This window comes from Sebastes fasciatus, chromosome 21 (genome assembly GCF_043250625.1).
Source record: "Sebastes fasciatus isolate fSebFas1 chromosome 21, fSebFas1.pri, whole genome shotgun sequence".
In the NCBI taxonomy this organism is placed as follows: Eukaryota; Metazoa; Chordata; class Actinopteri; order Perciformes; family Sebastidae; genus Sebastes; species Sebastes fasciatus.
In genome coordinates, this window is record NC_133815.1 from 4,960,577 (window position 1) to 4,981,754 (window position 21,178).

The 21,178-nt window shown below is 39.8% G+C and overlaps 1 protein-coding gene across 3 annotated transcripts in view; it reads right to left on the minus strand.

Moving 5' to 3' along the window:
- cnksr2a (connector enhancer of kinase suppressor of Ras 2a) overlaps positions 1-21,178 on the minus strand; it is a 75,928-nt gene that overhangs the window by 31,911 nt on the left and 22,839 nt on the right. For all 3 annotated transcript variants that reach the window (XM_074622180.1, XM_074622179.1, XM_074622182.1), the window contains exons 4-14: positions 17,446-17,533; positions 17,017-17,058; positions 14,407-14,526; positions 12,176-12,235; positions 11,768-11,836; positions 9,611-9,757; positions 7,378-7,490; positions 7,120-7,274; positions 5,815-5,904; positions 3,607-3,821; positions 1,787-1,838 (exon numbers count right to left, since the gene is read on the minus strand). In XM_074622180.1, coding sequence (XP_074478281.1) covers positions 1,787-1,838; positions 3,607-3,821; positions 5,815-5,904; positions 7,120-7,274; positions 7,378-7,490; positions 9,611-9,757; positions 11,768-11,836; positions 12,176-12,235; positions 14,407-14,526; positions 17,017-17,058; positions 17,446-17,533 — 1,151 coding nt within the window. The remainder of the gene's footprint in view (positions 1-1,786; positions 1,839-3,606; positions 3,822-5,814; positions 5,905-7,119; positions 7,275-7,377; positions 7,491-9,610; positions 9,758-11,767; positions 11,837-12,175; positions 12,236-14,406; positions 14,527-17,016; positions 17,059-17,445; positions 17,534-21,178) is intronic.

The following is a 21,178-nucleotide window of genomic DNA, read 5'->3' on the forward strand; positions in this document are numbered from 1 at the left end:
GCTGAATGACTAAGTACAGTTCGTAGCAAACAGATGGAGAGCTGCCTCGCCTGCAGTCCTGTCTGCAAATGATGTGTTAAAATGCAAATACAGCGATTCGGTCTCTGCACCAAAAACGTGAGAAACACTTTTTTTCTTCCTGACTACGAAATGATTCTGTCGTGGAAGAAGTTCATAATTTCACAACTCCAGAGGTATAAATTCCCATCTTGTGGGATATATAGATCGCTGCGGTCAGTGAAGTTTTTATTTATACCTCACAAGATTAATTAAACAAGAAGTTATGATTGATTAGGTCGCCAACCTGCATCTTTTCCCCTGTGCGTAACGACCAAAACAGAATGTGCTAAAAGCACTAATATGACTGCAATACTGCTGAAACGACTGGTCAATTAAACAAATAGTCTTTAGACAGAAAATTAATTAACAACAATTTGGATAAACAATCAAACATTTGAAGTGTTTATCGAGCAAAAAAAATCTAATATTAGCTGGTTCCAGCTTTTCAAATGTGAAGATGTGCTACTTTTCTGTTTTATATTAATGTAAATTGATGCTTTTAGCCTTCAGACGGTTGGTTGGTCACCTCGAGCTTTGAGAAATTGTCGTGGCCATTTGTCACTTTTGTCACTAATCTGATAGATTAAAATGACAAATCAATTAATCAAACTAGAGTCACGGTTGTACGCCTCCGCCAACCAGTCAAGTTGCACTTTACATCCATGTCATCACTAAATCATTGTATTCTGTAATGATATTGTCATAATTAGCATATGGATTCTTGAGTTATGGCCAAAAACATGTTTTTTTGTGAGGTCACAGTGACCTTTGACCTTTGACCACCAAGATCCTATTAGTTCTTCTTTGACCACCAAGTGGATGTTTGTGCCAAATTTGAAGAAATTCCCTCCAGGTGTTCCTGAGATATCACGTTCACAAGAATGAGTAGGACGGAGGGACAACCTGAAAACATAATGCCTCCAGACACTTTATCAAGTACAAGTAAATATCCACTCCATTGTCAGCCGTGATATAGACTGATACTGGGAATAAAAGGAAGGTAGAGTAGCTCCGTGGGTAATGAAACAATCATGATTAACTGTGAATTCATGGGACTGTTCCCGGAAAGAACAGCGAGTTTTGGTACACTGTGTTCACTTCAAGAGTAATGTTGAATTAGTTGCTACCATTAGAGTCTTTTAGTGAGTGTGCAGCAGGTCAGCGTCACATGCACAAATATTAAAATGGTTCAAAATTGACTTTTCATTGAAGTAGAAAGACTTCTTGAATTCTGCAGTGATGAAATGAGCAATATTTGCATATTAATAGAGTCTGGACTAAATGTATCACAGTCAAATTATCATGCGAAGCAGAATATTTTAATGTCTTAAATTATGTCTAGATGGGAAATTTGTCTACAGGCGAGCACACAATGGGGAATTTCCATTAATAAAAAGGGTAATGAATGGGTGTTTATTTGGGTTAATATGGAGCCTGTTATTTAATGGAAATTCTTCTGGTTCTGCTTATAAACACAATACATCCAGTTAAAGTCTCTAGCCTATAATTAGTACTGAAATACATGTTTTTTTTCTTGAAACTTTCTAGGAAGTTATTAGCAAATTACAGACCCGTAACATAAAGTGTTACTAAGATAATTAGTTCAACTGAAGCAGCAGCTACTCCCACAGTTTTGTCCATTAGGCGTCCCTGAGAGAGTGAATGAGTAGCAAGTGTTGGACTGTGACGGGAAAAGATAAGCTGAACAGGTGGCCTCTCTGCTTACCTTTATTCTTCTTCCTGTTCTTTGACTGCAGAGAGGAGGACTGTTGGTATGTCTGAGAGCGGGTTGGAAAGACGACAAGAAGAGGGAGGGTGAGATGGGGAGAGAGAGAGCAGGCTGTCAGGATGAATCAGTGGCCTTTGTTTACTGCAAAGAATCCTGGGATATAAAAGATGACAGATCTTAGCGAGCAGAGGACGAGAAAGAGGAGGCAGAAGACACTTTCCCTCATTATCTCTTTCTCGCAGAGACATGCACTCATGTCGGGGTGGAAAAGTCAACCTCGCGGCGGAGGACTCTCACACCTCTAAACATAGAACAAAGGGACAGGAAGGGAGGGGTGGCGGCACAATAGGACATCCAGGTGATGGAGCAAATGAGAGAAAGCAGAGCTCAGGGTCCTCGGGGATTAAACAGAAAATATCAGTAAGCAAAACATGAAGGACAAACAGCTAGAAGAGGGGTTTTCAAGGTCTGTAGGCCCGGTAGCTATGGGCTATGTTTATTTAGCCTGTAGTTGGTCACATTTTGGTAAACTGGCACCATTATCTCACCACATCTCTTTTTCTATGATTTCTAAGTAGGTTTATGGACGTTTATCCGTGACAGACATCGGAGATAATGGTATGCTCAGAAAGTGTAAGTCACGCTGGAGATAAGTAGCTACGGGCTACGTTTTTTAGCCTGTATTTGGTCACATTTTGGTAAATTGGCACCATTAATGCCATAGATAATGCATTAAAAGTATGCCGAATTAGCCATTAGCAGTTCCTGTTTGCAATGTACCCATGGATGTACAGTCAACTATCATTGGATTACTTTGATACTGAAGAAAACGTAAAAACGTGATGATTCTCAGGCAAGTTCTGCAGTTATAAGGAGCTTTCTTTTTCTATGTTTTCTTTTGTGCCGAACATCAGAGATAATGATATGCTCTGAAAATGTAAGTCACACTGAATATAAGAATATATGTTTCATGTTTGTGTATTCAGTTTTGACGCACCTGTCCCTTCAACTCCTCTGCAAAACCTCTGATCTATAACATTCCGCTCTGGATCTCCTATCTGAGATGTGACCTCTCCCAACGGGTCAGATGGAGCAACCAGATCAGCTCTGATGTCACAATATTACACATGTCAGAGCCTGGAGCTCGGCCATTCACAGCCCCACGCTCAGCAAGACAGATGACATGGGCCCGCCCACTCCCACTGACACGCCATCTGCCATCGCAGCGTCCATGCACACTGTAAACACACACGCTCATGGAAACACATTTAATTTTCCAAAGAGATGCTGTCAAGATGTATAAGGTCACCGGCGGCCAAAATGGACTGTCTGGACATGAGAGCGCCAAGCTCAGATGGACAGGCAGGGCGGACAGATGTCATGGAAGTGACAAGGGAGTAATAACAAGTCAGCATTCGCTCAGGCTTTTTACTACAGCACTTTCCCATCAGGCGTAAAAGCTCAAATGTTTTTCTTGAGTCTGTGAGTCGCGGCTGCATCAAAACAAATCAGAGAGGAAGCAGAGTGTTACCTCACTTAACTAGTTTTTAATTTGAGGAGGCAACTGAGGGGGAAGTCAGAGGAGTTTCATAACCTTGTTTGATCCACATTATGCAACTACATAATGCAATCTTGAAGCTACTATTTAAGGGAGAATGAGCTGTAGTTTTCACCCTTCAAGTGCTGGGCTTAGTTTAGCGTGAAGCACCCTACCAGCACCTCTAAAGCTTGCTAATTAATACGTTAAATCTTGTTTGTTTAATCCGTACAAAAAGTCCTTTGGTCTTTCTAAATAAAGCATATATGTTATGACTTACGTGGTAGATGGAGGCCGGGTCTTTCGGTGGAGAATCTCTCTGATTTGCCTGGAGGACGTAGTGGGAGGGGCTTTGGCTGTGGTGGCTCCGCCTCTTGGCGCGTTTGGCCGTGTCGTTGGTCCGTTTGCCCGGACGAGCCGTGTGGGAGGAGTAGTCCTCACAGCTGGTCCTCTCGTCCACGCCGGACAGTCCCACGTAACGCATCAGTGTCGCTTCTGTGAAATAATCCAATCAAATCAGCACAAGATAACTAAATGTTCAATATTATATTCACATACAAACTTGCATCAGGAGTGATTTAAAGCATTTACGTTTAGCTTAAGTGCCAAAACTAGAATAATTCTTAAAATTTTGTCGACAGTATCTTGTGGTATTGATCTTCTGTTTTATATTCTGTGCTGCCTGTCTCAGTGGGTTAATTAGAGACTACATTAAAAATATATGAATAAAACGCAGTGTCAAAAGGTCACATCGCTCAAAGATTCATTCAAATTAAGTCAGTAGTGTTAAAGATAAAAACAAAATTCAGATTTTGACCTTTAATCAAAGCATCATTATAGAGCTACTCTACTTTTGCCCTTTAGTTTTTGAATTCAGCGGTAAAATGTGCAACAAGTCCATTGTTTCTATCTGAACAAAAAAAAAAACAGGTAATTTGTCGATGCCCCCCAAATCCACGCATACGACCGTTACAAAATTCATATGAGCTGCTCCACCACCTCCACGGTGTTTTTTTTTGTATATAGGCAACTAAAACTATTGGGTTAAGGTTATGGTTATGCTTAAATAAAACCAATCTTTGGTTGGATACAGGAGCCACGGACACTTTGTACGCCCAACCCGATCTTGAATGAGTCGACACAAACGTTAAGACGTTTATCCCGCTTATCCTGAGGCTGTATGACTTCACTTCATTAAAGGCACCCAGTGGAGTTTTTCACCATTAGTGAGCACTATGGAGCAATATTTTACAAGCGGATCCCCGTTTTGTTTTTATCACGCTCACGAGGATGCACAGCCCTGCACCGGGCGACGTAATACATATCTTGCCGTCAGCTTCATGCTATTCCACTTATTGCCAGTTGCTGGTGGTATTCACATAACTGTGAACCAGGAAGTATAAAGAGCGACAAACGCCATGTAGTGAGGAGGTCTGGATGGATGGGCGGGTCAAAAAAAACGACTTTCTCCAATAGGAGATCTTTGTTCATTTTCCATGTGTAACTTCCGCACTTAAATTAAGCCACTTCCGTATTTTAACCCTAACGTTGATTTATTTGTAACGCCACTTCCACGATCTTTTCCTAAACTAAGTAGTTTTATTGCCTGAACCTAACCAAGTCGATCTTTTCCTAAACCTAACTAAGTAGCTTTGTTGCCTAAACATAACCAAGTTGATCTTTTCCTAAACCTAACTAAGTAGTTTTAATGCCTAAACCTAACCAAGTAGTGTCCTATGATGACCGAAGTTTATAAGGACAGCACTATTTTTTGAGATTTGTTAGGTGGACTGATGGATCCATATTTCCCATCATGTGTTATATTGTCTCGGGGATAATGATGCTGCTGTGAGAGAACAAGTCCATGCATGTATGAGTGAATCTGTATGACTTAAGTGTTTATTGAATTTCTTCTGGTTCACTGTCTGCAAGTGTCTTCCATCTTTTTTTTCCTAACTTCCTCTTCACCGTTCCCACCGGGGAAGGAAACTCAGGTCTAACTACCTCTCTCCTCTCTCCTCACGGTTCCCACCCTGTCCTCCCCTGGTTGCTAGGCAGCGGCCAGAGGAAAGTGAGACACCGAGAAGAGCTGCTGTCAGCGTCTCCATGGCAACTGCGTGAGTGATTCAGGTGGAGGTCAGGGAGAATAGTCTCTGTTTTTTGTTGCTGTTTCTCTCTCCTCCTCCTCCTCCTCCCGTCTCTCTTCCTCACTCTTTTATTCTTCCTCCCTTTCATTTTCTCTGCCTTTGTACCAACTGTCTACCTTTCCTTTTTTCCCCCTCCTTCCTTTCTCATCCCCTTATTTTGTTTCTCTGTGATGCTAATCACAGGGAGAATTAGAGGAAAGGGATGGAGGCGCATTGATCTCCCAACACATACACACACTGATCTCTTCGTAATACAGAGAGACGGGAACATTTAACTGAATCTAACAGGCTCTTCAGGAGGTGCACAAACACACATATGCACTCAACACGCCGGCACTCACCTCTGCGGCTTTCTCTGTTAAGCTTGGCTGGATCCTCATAGTCGCCCACCCAGTTACACTCCACAGGCATGGAGATGGGCCTCAGCCTGCCTACAAGTACACACGATTACAAAACTTATTATTCTCCTTAGAGTTAGGATTCTTGCAAAGTTAGCAACGTACTAGGTCAGTACCGAATGTTCTTTTTACAATCAAAGCTTCTATTGAGGTTTTCGAATGAAGCTTATCATATTTTACATTATCACCCCTAAAAAAAAAAAAGATCCTCAATTTGAATAACGTTATTCCTCAGATTAAATGAGTTCGACTTTTTATTAAATAAACTTTGTTTAATGAATATAACTCGTCAGTGCGGACCTCCCTTCGTGTGTGGCCAGCGGGAGAGCTTTACCAGGATATTTCCCATTGAGATTCAGAATCTCTATAAAAAATGTAATATAAATGAATAAAATAACAAAAAACAGACTTAAAACAGACAAAAATATTGTTTTTGAAAGGCTAAACGCCAACAAATATAGATTGAAACAGACTATTTTGTTAGATAGAAACTAGGGCTGTCAATCAATTAAAATATTTAATCGTGATTAATCACAGGGTTGTCAATACTTAATGCAATTAAGCACAAATTAATCCGGCATTTTTTATTTGTTCAAAATGTACTTTAAAGGGAGATTTGTTGAGTTTAAAATTTAGCGCAAGTTTGGAGCATTATTTGGCCTATTTCGCAACAAGCTAGTATGACATGGTCGGTACCAATGGATTCATTAGGTTTTCTAGTTTCATATGATGCCAGTATGCAACCTAAAAAAGGTTGCGTTATTGTGTTAAAACAAATTTGCGTTAACGTGTTATTATCGCATGTCTTTTCTATCTTTTATACATTTTCCCTTTTGGATTTTACAACGCTCTGGAGCTATTGGAAAAAGTTTCAGAAGGGTTCACACAAGTCGAAAACAATCCTACTCAGCCACCACTGGAATCTAATTCTACAAATTGTATATTCATAATAGTAATATTAGTGTAGCCTCATCTTTATCTGCAACTGAGTTTAAACAGAAGGAATAGACATGCAATAAAAGCTGTGCAGCATCCAAATGTTGATTTAGAATTTGAATGTCAACGTTATGAATGAAGCTTGAAACTATTGGGTACAGCCCCATAAAGTATAGAGCTCCCTCACTTTGTAAAACTTTTTATTTACTGCCTCGGGCTGGCAGGTGGATTCCCAGCCTCATGATTGTTTTTTTAAGTGGTTTCGGTGCAGCAGAAAGAGATTGAACTCTTTTTCTCATCACAAGAGCGTACCATATGTAGGTGTGGTGCAGTACACGGGCTCCTCCTCTTCTCGCCGGTGAGACTCTTGATCCAGGAAGGAGTTTGGTGACTCAGAGCGCTTAGCAACGCTGACGCCACCGTGGTTACGAGATGCCTCATCTCCAGGCAAGGTTCCTGTCTCATCTCTATGGCAACAGCAGAGGCTTATTAACCGGCAAACATTTGTGCATCAAAGTCAAAGCTCCTCTTTGCTTTCACCAGATTTACTTTCTTAGCAAAACACTGTACCTGGGTGTGTAAGGCTCAGCGGGTGGAGGGGGGATGTAAAGGTCCTGGATGGCGGAGCTCTTGGTTGGTGTGCCTGAGGGTGTAGCTGAACTGCTGCCTGGGCTTCTGGTCGGCTGCAGAAAGCAAAAGAGGAAATGGTTAGGACAATAAATCATTTCTTTAAGGCGAGACACCCCAGGCAAAAACATTAAAACAAAACAATCAATTTTGTCTCCATAACATGTCTTCATTCAGACTAGTGGAAAGAAAACATCCAAGATGCACATTTAGGTGTCTATTTTACTATTTTGTCTATTTGTGTCAGTAGATTTCTCCTAAATTAACCAAAAGTTATAATGCCTCGTTTGCAAAAACTTTTATAATCCATATCTTTAAAGGCCGTTTTCTCAAAATTAGTTTTCTCGCATAATCTGAACCTGAAATTTTCACTTCAGTGGCACTTACATACGCCAAACTTTCCAGTTGCATTCCTATCCCATATGAAACTAGAAAACCTAATGAATCAATTGGTACCAACCATGTCATACTAGCTTGTAGTGAAGGAGGCTAAATAACGCTGCAAAGTTACGCTAAATTTTGGCGAGGAAAAACTGTCATGGCCATTTTCAAAGGGGTCCCTTGACCTCTGACCTCAAGCTATGTGAATGAAAATGGGTTCTGTGGGTACCCACGAGTCTCCCCTTTACAGACATGCCCACTTTGAGTTTGCCATGCTATGATTTGAGCATATTTGTTATGCTAAATGCAGTACATGTGAGGGTTTCTGGATAATATTTCTCATTGTTTTGTGTTCAATTGTTTAATAATCATGCGATTAAATATTTTAATCGATTGACAGGCCTAATTTTTACCCTATTAACCTGCAGTGTCTCCCTTTACATTTTTTTACATCTTTAATGCCTTTAATCAATTACTTAATTTAAAAGATGATTCATTAAAACTTAGATCTCATTTCATGTAGTTTTGACCATGAATGCCAATATGGGTGGTTGAATTTTCTTGATGAAGTAGTATCGGGGCAGTTGCAATCCGAACCAGTAAGGGGCAACAACTTCTCACTGTTGAAAAACATATTTCACCTGTTTGGATGTCGGGGGGACACAACAGTTCCAACAGCTCTTGCAATTCCACGATAAAGATAATCCATGAGCAGCAAGACCAGTCGTTTTCTTCAGGTTAGTGTTCGTTACGTCCGTAAACAAACTGAAATCGTTAATTTACCACAGTGACAGTTGGCCACTTCAGCCAGTAAACCCTCGGAGCATTCGCTGTCAATTAGGTGCAACAATAACATTGCTAGGATTGTGGCAACATCATTAAAAATAAATCGGATGAGGCAAGAAACACCAGCAGACAGACAGTCAGTCAGACGGCGTTAGACAAATTAGATTACCCAAATTGTCCCCTGTAAACATCCATCAAGAGTTTACAGACCAACTTCCTGCTGCAGTTTTATTCAGCACTTTCTGTTCCAGACATTTCAGGGTGCGTTCACTTTTGGTTTAACCTCCTAATAAACGGGTTCGTTGTCGTGTTTCTTGCCCAGACAGACTTTGTTGTGAGGATGTTGCCATGTCAATTTGGTGAGTACAACAAAAAGCAACCGTCTCCCAGAAATGAAGTTCATATATAATATTTAACATAACATAATGTTGCCTACTTTATCTGCTCATAGCCAGTAAAACATGATTAACATCTTTATGGTGCTGTTTAGGCAGAGATATGACATGTTTACTTCTTTAATTAGTGTTTTTTGTTGTCTCAGGATCCTGCACTAGCGTCCGCCTCCCACGGTAATCTGTGCGGTACAAGCAGATTTTACATTTCCTTCAGTGTGTATTAAAATCTAATTAATATTATAAACGTAATTCTTAGTGGACGGGGTTGGCAAAAAATGAGAAAGTGGTCACACAAAACAAAACACTAATGGAGGGCAGAGAAAGACTGTTTTCCTCTGTGTTTCCTCCTGATTGTGTAGGTAATCAGTGTTAATTAGGGAAGATACATTTCATAATTGCGGGCGCTCTGGGAATGTGGGTGGAGGGGGGCCATCAATTTTCCCTTCCCATTCATTCCAGTGTGTTTCAGCTGGCAAAACAAAATCCACGCTGAGCCACAGTATCCTGACCTAATTACACGCTTTGGCTGCAGTCGTACAGGGAGTGGGAATGCTGTGGGGAGTTATGTGGGCCGGTGCAGCGCTTTAATAAAGTCTAAAAAAGGTAAGTCCCACCTGCAGAGCGAGGGGTTTCCAGCGCATGTTCTTCAGCAGAGCAGGGGCGGAGCTGAGCGTGCTCTGTGGACGCTTCTTCAGGGTCAGGGACACGACGCCTTTATCGGCCCTCAGCGAGCCGACCAGGTTACGTAACTGCCAGCCCACCTGTAGAACAGAAGAGGACGAAGCATCCAGTTATCATCATCATCTGCATAATAAACATAACAATCACAGCATTATATTTATACTCAGCCTGTAGTTTGAATCCTGTCCACGTCGTGATTGGATCTTGTTGAGCCTTCTGTGCAAGGCAAGTGGGTGTGGAGGTGGTAAGTCTATCTATAGAGCTTTCATGTGATGTAACCTGCCCTCAATTTGAAAACAAATGCATCTTATCATATACCTCTTCTTCTTTTTAGGCCTCTGTTTTCACAAAACCATGCCAACACTTCTTATTTATAGGATATTTGTGAACAAAAACGGTCCAAAACAATAAAAATGGCCACTATAAAAATCACCAGAACTTTTTCTAGTTGTTCACGGCTCTTTCTCTTTGACCGTTTGCGCTCTGTGGCGAGAGAGATACTTTCTAATTAAGGCAGACACACTATCTTAATTGACCTGAGATCTGATCATAATGCAAGAGGAGGCGCAGAGACGGTTGCAGGATCTGATTAGACTAATTGCGATGCATGCCGCGTGCGTTTGCACCTTGTGAAAGTGAGGGCACGATCTGCAGTATAGATGTAAACAGACGGATCGCCCTACCACGAAAATTCAAGCCACATAATTGCAACTTCAACTCCAAATTCGACCGACAGGTCTTATAATGCAAGGTCTAGATAACACCCACAAGATCTCAAGGGGTTTATCCTGATACATAAAACATTGGAACAACTAAATTATACTGTTTAAAATCTAATGTTCAAATGAATCTTCTCTGATGATATTAAATTTTGCAGCAGAAAAAAGCTGTGACACAATACCATCATATTATCACTTTTTAAGTTGATATGTCAAACTTGTTAGCCACCCAATGGATTTCAGTCCAATATTCTCTCTCTTTAATCTCTATTGTTGGTCTCCACCAACTCCTGAGGGAAATATCTGTCTCTTAAGCTGCTAAATGTTCCACCAGCTAGTCTCTAACTGTGTCTGTCTGCCGGTTAGCACTGGTAGTGTACAGTGGGTTTTTAGTAGGGATGTCACCATACCAGAAATATAGTAGTCAATCAATAACAGTGAAATTCCACGATTCTCGATACCCAATTCGAAAAAAACAAAAAAAACAAAAAACACTTTGAGCTACTGTTAGGAAGTTCACCAGGTCATCATTTCCTCTCTTTAATCTATTTTATATTGCTGTGAAAACATCTCCTTCAAACAACTGTATACAAGTTTCTTGCCAAAAACTATATTTTACAAGATTACATTTGAACACATCATGATAACTTTAGAATTACCCTTTGCTCAATACTCATTTTACTGAATAGAGCCTGAACGTATCACAATGAACTCAATGCAACATTCGTTTACATTAACTAATGCTTACTAACTCTTGTCCTGCCAATTTCAACACAGGTTTGTTGGTCACAATGTAGCATAAGGGGAAAAGTAGGGTGCGTCCCCTGGATGCGTCGATAGTGAGTTTACTGCGTCCTTTCGAATTCTAGATGCCGTAAGTCTCGAGACCCCCGGTACCGACGGTACTGTAGAAAAATGAGTACCGTCAGTTTTTCAGAATTTTGGCATTGACTTGGTACTGCGATATCTCTACTTTTTAGAGCTTTATTTAGCTGAAAAAGGCTTGAAAATGTCACTACAGTACAGTGGTGAGACTGGATTATAAAGATATTGATTATAGCAGATTTAGAGATTTGTTTGCATCTGCAATATCTGTAAAAAATAGGCATATATATATCATGACCATTTGAGAAAAATGTAGTTTTGTCATCTATAGGCCAAATTCTTCAGTTATAAATGTGGATATACAGAGTTTAAAAAAAGAAGGAATGGTCCTTTAACATGCATTTAACCCTATCCTGTTTACTCTCACAGACATACACACATACAACATGAATAAACAAGAAAAAGATATATTTAGAACATATAGGAGCACACACACACACACACACATACACACACACACATACACACACACAATAATAAACCCACCACAGTCTGGTGATTGACTTGAATGACTTCATCTCCTGCATGGATCTTCTTACAGCGGTCAGCCGGAGACTACGGAGACAGAAGAGAAACAGACGACTATGAATTGATCCGAGTTCATCGATCGCTACATACCAGCGCGGGCCGTGTTGTCCGACAAACTGTACTTCAACAGGCTGCAGAGGGAAAGCCTTGCAGAATCATCACTATTGTCTCTGATCCGCTGCTATGGATCTGAATGTCGTCAGTTTCTAGAGTAAGAATCGGTTTTCTATACACTTCAACCCCCCTGGCGAGGTGGGGAATCCACTTCATTGGTGTTTGTGGGAAGTGGTTTGTTTATGTCACAGATAGAACTAACAGCTTGGCTGTTGAGTATGTGAATAAATAGGATTATAAGCCTCTGCTTACCCCTTCAGTAGTTCCTGTGATCACATGGAGGCCGTCGTAGGTTGACTTGATGTACATTCCCTGATGGACAGAGGGAAGGAAGACGCTTGTGTTTAGCTCATAACACTTTTTTAAATCCTTTCAAATACCTTGTAAAATCTTATTAGGTTTATCTTTCAAATATGTCTTCTCACCTTTTGATGGCTGAGAAGCCAGAAACACTACAGGTTTTAGTGGCAGTCTAATTAATATTCACAATCTGCACATGCAACCTGAAAATCAGATGAGCAGCAGAATATATGAAATGTTAATTAAACGTATCAGACCCATTAATTCAGCAGCTGTAGCCCTCTGTAATTCATGAAACACCTCGGCTACCGGTTGATCAGATTCAAATGTGGATATGAGTCGAAATTTAAATTCTTAAATTGTCGTGAGGTCACAAACAATCTTTGGCTGAACGCATGCAGCAGCTGCAGAGAGCACACCGACAGCCAAACTTTACTGAATTAGCATTAATTAGCTGCAGCTGATGTAAATCTGCCGCCGGTGATGTCTGTCATTTTAACCAGCCACAGTTGGCTAAAAATGAGAAGCTGCTACCTACATGTTTCCTGTTGCTGTCTGTCTAATATTAAGAGTGAGGACACATTAAATGTTTGATATGATATCTGTTAGCGGCGGAGCTTAACAACTAGATATTTTGCCAACCGGGGGAACCGGATCCAAATTGGAACTGGCTAATCTCTATCTGACAGTGTTATAAGTCTCTCAATGTGTTGGAAACTGTAACTTGTAAAAGTAGCTTATGCAATAACACCATTATCAGGCACTAAAAATCTGCCCAAAAAACATCAAATGTGTTTTGTTTGGTTTGTTGGTTCTGTGTTTGCAGGAGGATCTGTTGTCCATCCTCTTTTGTGGAGATTCTGCCCATAACTGCATTATGTTTGGATGTGAATAAAACTGATTTCTGAATGTTTCCTGTTGTCCATAGTCACACCCACACACCCTCACTCTCACACATGTAATCACATTTTTAACATTTAAGCTGGAGAGAGTAAGACAGGGAGGTGGTATTGAACTTTAAAGAATCCTAATTTCTAAAATTATAGGTTCCTTACGCTGTAAATTATATCCAGAATTTCACAAGATTTAACTGTAATATTTCACAATAAATGACACTAGTATTGACACATAACAGGCTTTAACTGTGATATCTCACAATATTGTTCTCAGAATTGTATTGTGAAATCAATGCAGGGGTCTTTCAGGGAGATTTCTATACTATATATCAGACCGGCAATACGTCATCCAGAGTAAAGGCTCACATGACCACGCCCCCTTTAGGGGTAAAACAATCCTGTGTCCGTCATAGACATGTCTCTAAAGTTCTACTTTAAACAAGCCGGTAATAGTAATAACACTATGCTGCAGGGTTGCTGTGTAGTTGGTTGCACCAACAATAAATCAAAAAACGCTGATCTCAGATTTGTTCCCCTGCCATGTCCTTAAAAAAGAGATAATTGAGGGGCTTTATGGCTCCGAGCTATAGACCAGACCAGCATGGCGTCATTGCCGAGGCTGCGTTCCCTTTCGGGGGAAAGAAACTCGCTGTCACAGGAGAGAACATGATGAAAAGCTGTTGTGGAGCGGGTTAACCGAGGCTTTCACACCACTTAGTATGACTGCTGCTGCAGTAATACAGTCAAACATTAACGTTATAAAAGCATCAGACTGTCGTCTCAAACTAAATCTCAGTTTATAGATCAAACAGTTGGCTATTAACATGTTGGTTATTTACAGACAACACTTTACATGATTCAATCAAATATGTATAGATGTCTGGATAAGGGATATCTGGGCACTGTGTTGGACGGGGGAAGACTGAAGGGACACGACGGTGATAAACCTTCATTTATTAAGGCATCGCGAACGCTCAGATTAGAGGAAAAATCGCAACATAATTATTAGACGTGTATAAAACAAACGTCTGTATAACACGTGATGAAAACATACGAACTTGTCAAAATTATAATCCAAACATACGTCAAATTGCATTGAAGTCTATTCAATTAGTAACCAGTAATTTACTGTAAACGTACAGTCTAATATTTTAGTGTTCGTGCCATTTTACACATAGAAGGATTAGCAAAAATATATCCTGAAATACACACAAACAAAAGGAAGGATGCCAGTTTATAAGATACTAAAGTCCAGCACACACACACACACACACACAGAGTCATTACCAGGCCTTCAGAGGGTTTGATGTTGGTGAGGTGAACCAGCTCGAGGTGGGCCGATTGAGAAACCAGCGGGTCAGATGACACACACACAATGTGCTCGCACACCTCCGACAGAGTCTTGCACTACCGGAGAAGAAGAAAATGAGAGAGGACGAGTTACGACACACAGAGCTTTTATAAAACAGGTTCAGCGGTGGTGCTTTATTAGAAAACAGAGGTGAAAACATAAACAACCTGTCCAAATTACATCCATATAAACCACAGCTTTCGTTCCTGTATTTCTCTTTGGCTTTAGTGGGGAAATGAACATACTTTCCCTCCTAATCTAAATACGATGGCTCAGAATTAGAGGCTGCCACTATTAACACAGCTGGGGTTTATTACCGGTGCTTCCTGTAGCACTTTAAAGGGTCAGTTCACCTAAATTACAAACGCAGTTTCTCACTTTCCTCAAGTAGTATCCAGCTATGAGGATAGCTTTGGTTTTTACTTGTCCAGATATGTGTCTGAATTGAGGTGGATTTAATTGTGGTGCCTACAGCGCTGAAAAATTAAACAAGCAGAAAGAAGACTCCACACAACTTGCTGTCGACAGTTTTTAGGGACCATTTCCCGGGTAGAAAGCAGTTAGAATAAAAAACAGCTGACAGCGTATATTTTCTGCAAAATCCACAGCAGTGGCTCCCAAACTTTTTAAAGAGACATTTAAAAAAGACATAAAGCTTCCTGCCATACTGAGAGTGAACTCTGGAGCGTGATAAGCGTCATCATATTTTAGATTTTCTTGCTCCATGAGCATCACCACTTTTTATTTTCTCCCCACTTTTACATACTTTACATGACATTTTGCTGAATATGAATGTGGACAGCCTTTCCAGCATTAGAGCCCTCTGTCGTTCCCAGAGGAATCAGAGTCACGGACGTTTTTCACGGTGGACATTTCGACTTGACATAACCGGAAAAGAACAGGTGGTACTAACAACATTAACAATGGCTTCGTTCCATCAATTACTGCAATGCAATACAGTAATTGATGATCGTATTAGTAACACCTGTGTTTGACAAGTCAAAATGACTGCTGTGAAAATGGTCAATTAAACTTTAGCTGCCCCCTAGTTTGGGAACCACTGATCCACAGTAACAGGGACATTTATTAAACTGGAAGGGGGATTATTCAAATGTCGTTTACTTTCATTGTGTTGGTATAGAAGCTAAAAATCTGAATATCTCGATTATGTCCTGGACAAATGAAACCAAAACTAGCTGCATGGCTTTATACCGCTAGAAGTAAGTTGAAACAATCATTTAAAGGAATTAACTTTTTGGGAAATGTGTTTATTTGCCATCTTGCCAACAATTCGATGAGAAGATCGATACCACATGTCTCTTATGCCTCAGTTATAACGTTTAAACCATAATTACGAGCAACACGTCAGCTTTCGAGTTGTAATTCCGAGTCTTTTTCCGAGAATACCAGACAGCGGCGATGCATCCCACTGAGTATAAAAGAACTACGGGAAGTGTCAATAAACCGTTGGCAAAATAGCTGCAAAACCACCATCACTGGTAGTGTAGATAGATCTAAATAAAATTAACACTAATACAATCAATTCAGCAAATTCAAAAGGTGTCATACACTGCTGCTTAAATATGTAACACTAGAAAAAAGAAGCTAAATTATTAAATGATGTGACTACAAGGCTATCAGTGTGATAATGTTCCCAAGTCGGAATAACAGGAGGTTTTTCTTTTCCTCGCATTCTGGCGATATTGTTTGAATGCAGCATGAAGTACGGAGCTTGAGCCAGGAGGTGATTAGCCTAGCTTCGCATAAAGACTAGAAACAGGGGGAAACAGCTAGGGTAGCTCTTTCCAAAGTTAAAAAATACGACTTGCAGCACCTCTAAAGGCCTTTACACACTGGGGGGAGTGACGAAGAAAGGACACGAAATACCGAGATCCTATTGACCCAGAGTGTCTGGCAGTCTGTCTGAGGACTGTAAGCTATTTTATTGAGTTTCCTTTCAGCGAAATGCTCTGAGTGAATTGACCTCTGGTAAACAGTTGTGCAGTGTATATGTCTAGGGCTTTTATTGTGAAAGGTAAGGAGTGGGTCTGGCATGCGCTGTCTTTGTCAAGGTTGAAAGGAATAATAAAGTTTGCTGCCTTGGTTCAGACAACAAAACCTGCATGTTGTTGTACTCACTGGTCGCCTAGCAAACTCTGTTTGACAACAAGACTACAGGAAGTTACTGTGCCATGCTGTTATTGGTGTGTTTTGGAACTTTGGACTTTGGTTTCCCCTGCTTCCTGTCTTCATGCTAAGCTAAGATAATCACTTCTTTACTGTATAGCTTCATATTTAACAGAATAATATCGATCTTCTCATCTAGCTTCCTGCAAGAAAACACATTTCTTTAAAATGACTTTAAAATACTCCAGATGTTCCTTTTGAGATTTAGTCAAATACTAGATCCAGCTGGAGTTTCTGTGTTTGTGGAATAAACAATAATCTGGAGTGAGGGAATGTGAGATCTTAAAAAATAAAAAACAGGACGCCGCCCATCAACACGGAACAAATAAGCGACAGCTGGCTGAGGAAGCAGGACTCACCACATGAAGGATTTTGTTCTCCGTCTCAAACACCGTACAGTCCTGAGGGAAAAGCAGAATTTAATGTAGCGCGAGCAGAACATCCTGTCTTGCAAACGCTCAAAAAGCACACACCCTCTTACTGCTCTGTATACTGTCTGGGCCTCACATTACTGAACCCTACACCTGCACACTCTATACCCTCGCAGATAAAAAGAAAACAACACCCACGCAAACAGACACATTTATCTTTTATTTACACACACACACATCAGTCATACAAAAGACAGACCGTAAATAGCGAAGAATCGAGTCTCGCTCGAGGATGCAGAGAGTCTGAGGCTGCTGCATCACACCCACACACACACCGTTCATAGGGGGATATGACAACCATGGCAGAATAAGAGCTATCAGCCTTCAAAACACACACACACAAACAATTCCACACACCTGCTGTACAATGGTGGTGAGCTCCAGGCAGAGCTGAATGACATTATTTCGGGTTACTGAGTAGTCTGCCACTGCAGCAAAGGGAGACCTGGGAGGAACAGATAACACAGCAGTATGTCTTATAATGTTCCTGCTGCATTAGATCACGTACAGAGCAGAGCAGATGGACAGGAGCATTGTTAGAGAGACAGATACTGGGCGTGCACTGCACACATACACACACATTTATAGGAAGTAGTTTTACGACTCATTCATGAGTGAATCTGTGACGTTGTATGTGCGTTATAAATCAAAGAAGTCGCATTAGTAGTATAACAAACTAAAACATGCAGTAAAGTGAGGTCATTTAACTTAAATGTTGTTGTTTGTGTTGTTTTTGCTATACTCTTTAACACAATGTTATCAATCATAAGCAGGTGACCACATATGAAATGATGTATAGGTATTTACTGTTATCAGAGCTTTTCTATCTATATTTATATGTTTAACGAAGAGTGTGATGTTGTGGTTTAGACCTTAGTGGTTTAGGGCTGCACAATTAATCGAAATTTGATTGAAATTGCACTATGGTCTGGGCGCCCCAGTAGCTCAGTTGGAGGAACGGGCGCCCACAAGGCTGTGTCCTAACCGCCGCAGGCCAGGGTTCGAATCCAACCTGTGGCCCTTTCCGCATGTCATCCCCCCCCTCTCTCCCCCTTTCTAGACTATCCACTGTCCTATAAATAAAGGCTTGAAAAATGCAAAAACAAAAGAATGTAAAAAATGAAAAGAAATTGCACTATGGCCTAATGCAATCTTTGCAAGAGATTTCCTGGACTACAACCTATATTCTACATATTTAAGAAAAAATATTTGTTTTGGTACAGATCCTCGCAAAAATCAAACCATAATAATTTTAATATGTTAATCAATGAAAATGAGAATAATGATATAAAAATGATTATTCGCTCTAATATTGGAAACCATATCGCAATTGCATTATCAGTCAAAATAATTGCAATTAGATGTTCTTTCCAAAATTGTTCACCCCTATTGTGCTTCTCCTTTGACATACTTTCATGTTATATAGCGCTGCAACTGACGATTATTTTCATTTTCAATGAATTGATTAATGAATTATTTATTTAGTCTGTTAAATGTTAGAAAATGATGAAAAACACTCTTCTGGTGTCTTTAAATTGCTTGTTTCTTTTTCCGACTAACTGTTGTCGCAGTCAAAGGTTGTCATTTGTAATTGATTGGTTGTTAAGCGTCAAGAAGGCGTGTCTTCTAAACCATATAAACTATTTTTCATTTGTTTCCATCTATTTCTTAACACAAATGAACTGAAACCAACAGTAATCCTCTTGTGTTGTTGTTGGCAACCAAGGCTTTCAGTATTTGTTGTGACTTGTTAGTAACTGGAAGGTGGTAATTAAAGACCTAAAAACTAATCATTATACCAGTACTACCAGTGCCCACTGTGCTGCTGTGACACCGAGATATCCAATTAACAATAAGGTTAAATGGATAAAAGCAGCAAATCCTCAAATTTAAGAGACTGGAAACAGAGAATGTGTGGCATTTCTGCAAAATAAAAATCACTTTAATGATTAACCGATTTTCTGTGGATCAATAAGTCAATTAATAAACTAATTGTTGTGATAGAAAAGAATATAAACATCTCTCAAATCAAGTCATGAATGTAGTTAACTTTTAAGTGTTAAGATGATGGACCTCAGATGAAGCAAATTGGGGATTTTTTAGTGACGCCGCAACAGGAGGAGCTTCAACAAATGGATGTTGCTGTCATAATTGACCTCCGTGAGAACGAATGAGCCTCTGCAACATCACTCATAAAACTGTGCTTGATGCCAACACTTGAATGAAGAAGTGTTCACACTAAAATGCTCACCTACATGCATTTTTCTTCCTGACTTCATAAGCAACCCCATTAACTGATACAATTACTCAAAAATGATTCATGTAACGTCCATTAGTGTCCTTCAACAATATGTAAAAAGGCTGTTTGAGGCTGGTCTGTGGGTCATAGCTCTAATATAAGAAAGGCAACTTCAAGAATAAAGCTCAAAAATAAGACAAAACAGTACCAGCTCAGAAATCCAAACCTTTACAGGTACGTTCAGAGGACGCAGGAGAAAACTGCCCCTGACGTCTGGCTTCCTTTCAACGACAGTAATGTTCTTCCACAGAGGAAAATGGGACACAGCTTGGGATGAATGAAGCAGCATAACCAGGTAAATAGGCCATTCTGTCCTGAGTGCTACAATTTACACACATTATATAGACTACTTGTCATTTCAATCCAGGTTCTGGCAACAAACCAAAAAAGGCACAGTTTAGGCTGTTGACTGAAATAAACAGTGTGAGGAGGGTTATTAGACCACTGTGTGGATTTATTATGCTGCTTTGCCACCGGCACCATCAATCCCCAAAGTCTCCCACATGTTTGTTTTCACTGAAGTGTGCACCCTTTATTTCCTGAGAGGAGAGGCTCTTTAAAGCCCCTTTTTTTTTGTGCCAATACAATGTTTATAAATGAGGCCCCGGGCACATAGTAACACAATAGACTATTTAGGTGTGAACAGGGTGTTAACGATAAGGAACATGCTGCAGCTAATGCGGCGCTAATGATGATGCGTACAGACACAAAGAGACACCGACCCTAATGCAGACAATGTCATCATCATAATAACACTATGCACATTCAGGCTCAATGACATACATGTACATTATGTTTGCAACCAGTGGTGGAGGAAGTATTCAGAGCATTTATTTAAGTAAAAGTACTTATACCACACTGTAAAAAATACTCTGTTATTAGAAGGGCTGACCTGAGTGCGTCGAAGCTTCGACTGTTGCCATGGTAATCAACCTCCAAATCAGTATTTGAATGCTTTGTTTGGTTCTATATGTATATATATATACATATATATATATATATATGTATATAAATGTACATGTAAATGTATATAAATGTACAAGTATGTAAGTATAATCATAAAAAAATGTACTTAAAGTATTAACAATAGAGAAACTCAATGCAGAAAATGCCCCTGTTACTGTTATAATTATTACTCATGCATTCATGTAATAGCAGGATTTTACTGTTGTAGTTGGTTGAGGTGGAGCATATTTTTAAATGTTTTGCAACTAATGATTATTTTCCTTGTGGAATAATCTGCTGATTATTTTTTCCATTAATCGATTGATTGTTTGGTTTGTAAAAATTCAGAAAATAGTGAGAAATGGCGTCACAATTACCCAGAGCCCAAAGTGACACCTTTAATCACAATGCTTCAAAATTATCAAAACTATTAAAACAATTAAAAGCAAAAGCAGCAAATCCTCACATTTGAACTACGAAAATGTTTTTGCATGAAAATGAGTTATCCAAATAACAACAAATAATATCTAATTCATTTTCTGACAATCGATTAATTGATTAATCAACTAATTGTTTCGGCTGTACTTGTTTAATTTATAACAAGCATCATATTTTAGAAGGTCTTCATATGTTTTGAACATAAAAGATCAGATAATTGTTGAGTAAAAAGTACAATAATTCCCTCTGAAATGTAGTGGAGTAGAAGTAAAAAGTAGTATGGAAAGAAAAGTACAAGTACTTTAGATTTGTAGTACAGCAGGCTAATTGAGTAAGTGCACTTCCACCACTGGTTGCACCAGAGTGATGAAATGAACAACAGTACACACACACACACACACACACACA